This window comes from Clupea harengus, chromosome 11, assembly GCF_900700415.2.
Source record: "Clupea harengus chromosome 11, Ch_v2.0.2, whole genome shotgun sequence".
Classification (NCBI taxonomy): Eukaryota; Metazoa; Chordata; class Actinopteri; order Clupeiformes; family Clupeidae; genus Clupea; species Clupea harengus.
In genome coordinates this window covers 27300980-27303479 of record NC_045162.1, presented here as the reverse complement: position 1 = coordinate 27303479, position 2500 = coordinate 27300980, and the positions used below count along the sequence as shown (strand labels likewise).

The window sequence follows — 2500 nt, the reverse complement described above, 5'->3', positions numbered from 1 at the left end:
TGCAGACACTCAAAGAGATGGGGCGAATAGAAAGGGAATGGGGGCACTAACACATCCTCAAGTATTAAATAAATAATAACAATGTACTTCTGTTTGCATTGGGTCCCCCCCCCCCCCCTCCCCCCTCCAACTACTTCACAGTTCTCCTTTGTCTTGCAGCTACTGATCTTCAGAGAGTGTTTTCTTTCCCAGAGAGCTCTCCCTGCCTCTCCGTCAGCAAGCTTCTCGGAGAACGTGCTGGAGAGGACAAGCTAGAGGGGAGATGACGTGCTCTTCACAAAATGTCACTTCTCTCCCTCTTCCTCCATGACTGTCTCTCTTTATCTCTGTCTCTCTTTATCTCTCTCTCTCTTTATCCCTCCTTCTCTCTCGCCATCCACCAGAGAGTCCTTGAGCTAAATGACAGAGTGGTGCCTGCTTCAGTGCAGCTCGTGGCTTAGGCGTCAGTCGGTTGCTCGTTTCTCTGTCGCTCTGTTGACGGCTGCCATGATTAGTTTTCTGGCAACAACGTAGGCTTCTTCTTGCAAGGCCCCTTCCTCCTGGGATTGAGTTTTTCTCGTGTGTGTGTTTGTGTGTGTGTTTGTGTGTGTGTGTGTGTGTGTGTGTGTGGTGCCCGCAAGTGTACAGAGGTCACGGTCAAGATCATGAACACCTCAGAGGAAGACAGAAATAGCCATAAATGAGTGTCTGTGTTCACACCATGCCTGGGGGTGTGCGGGTGTGACAGGGGGTTAACGTAACATAGCTGTGACAAGCCCATTGAGTCAATTAGAAAACACACACACATATTATGTTAGCCGTGAGTGCTCTGATGAAGGACGAAGACGTACAGAACACTGACCCCGGTGCCTATTAAAGTATCTTGGCTGTTGTCATTATCGTGACCTGGTGGGTTGTGCACACAAGTTTGAAGTGAGGCTGCAGTGATTGATTTGGCTGTGTTTGCTTGAATCCGCTGCATTAGACGACCTCACCGCGTAAAAGAGCAGTGTTAAAGCCACAGTGCTTTGAGCCATTCTGTGCTCATTTGATCCTGCTTCTCTATAAGAATATAATGAATAAGTTATATATTATATATTTCAATATAATGTACTTTAACCTACTTCGTTACTTGTAGTATCAAAACATAAAGTAGTATATAGTCTCTCCTTCTGTAGAACGGTACAAAAATACATGTATTTTAAAAATGTTTTTATTTCTTTGCATTTAGAGGTGTCGTTCATAATGACTCCATAAATATGAATACTGATGTTGTCTTTGTGCTCTTGGTGTTTGTCTCTGTAGGTGATGCGTGGTATCTGTGCCGTCTGACCCTCACCTTGCCCAGCCAGAGTGACCTGCAGTGGGCCATGTTTCCATCCCCTTACCTGGCCTCCGTGGGGCCTGACGCCTCCCCCAGCACCCTGGTCTACCGGCTCAGCGCCCAGCGAGGGGACGGCTCCCCGGCCACCGCGCAGTTTGGGTTGGTCGAAGGTAAGGGCAGGCCCGGGGGGGGGGGACATGACCGGGAATATTCAGATCAATTCAACAGTTATTTAGGTCACTGCCTTTCTGGTTCTATAATAGTGACTGAAGGGAGGGAGATACAGGGGGGGCAGAGGGGGGGGGAAACAGAAGAGGGAACAGAAGTTCACAGTGGAAACATTGTTAGCCGCCGTAATGCTAAAAGTGTGGGCGACAGCACAGTAAACAGAAGAAAAAAAAAAACATGCAAACAAAAGAATGCATTCTGACACGGGTAATTATTCGAACATCTGGTACATGTTGACAAATAAAGAGTCCCGACTGTCTCCCTCGCTGTATAGGTTGAGCTAGTTGTTTTTGGTGTTTAATTTCAATTAGTGTCAGGTTGAGTCGTTGTGTAGTGAGTGTTGGTGGCGCAGTAATCACTCCCCTGGGCCTCTGCTCTCATCTGGAGAGGAGGAGTCTGTGTGTGTGTGTGTGTGTGTGTGTGTGTGTGTGTGTGTGTGTGTGTGTGTGTGTGTGCTGCGTCTTGAATGGTAGCTGAATCTCACAGGCTAGACTTCTCACTTCACAGAAAAAAAAGATCTTGTGGTTGCCAGATGCAGAAGGTAGTAGGAGAGGGAGGGGATCTCTGCCGTTTTAGTTTTTAATAAACAATGGCGGAGCAGGTTTATCGTCCTGCCTTTCGAAATTAAATGTTTTCCCTGATTAGTCGAAGCACGCTGGTTGCCTAATTTCTCACTCCTGGGTCCGTAATATTGTCGGCTACTCTTTCCAGCTCTGTTAAGAGATCCAGACACAAGACTTTATCTGCTTAACCTGGTGAATAAACTGCTACTGCCATATTCTATATTTGGGAATGTGTTTGGGAAATATAGAACTGTATTCTTATGAATTACTTAGCAATTTAGTACTGCTCTTCATCTGATATGGCTATGCACAGATGAGCAGGATCTTAGGGGGAGATAACGACACAATCTCGCGTAATAGGTTTGAGTTCTGCCTCTGGTTAAAGTGCAAATTTGCAGGATATCAA

At 46.4% G+C, this 2500-nt stretch overlaps 1 protein-coding gene across 1 annotated transcript in view; it reads left to right on the top strand.

The window, feature by feature from the left end:
• Positions 1–2500, top strand: part of LOC105893959 (neural-cadherin-like) — a 141036-nt gene that overhangs the window by 64616 nt on the left and 73920 nt on the right. The window contains exon 2 of the mRNA XM_031576959.1: positions 1285–1473. Coding sequence (XP_031432819.1) covers positions 1285–1473 — 189 coding nt within the window. The remainder of the gene's footprint in view (positions 1–1284; positions 1474–2500) is intronic.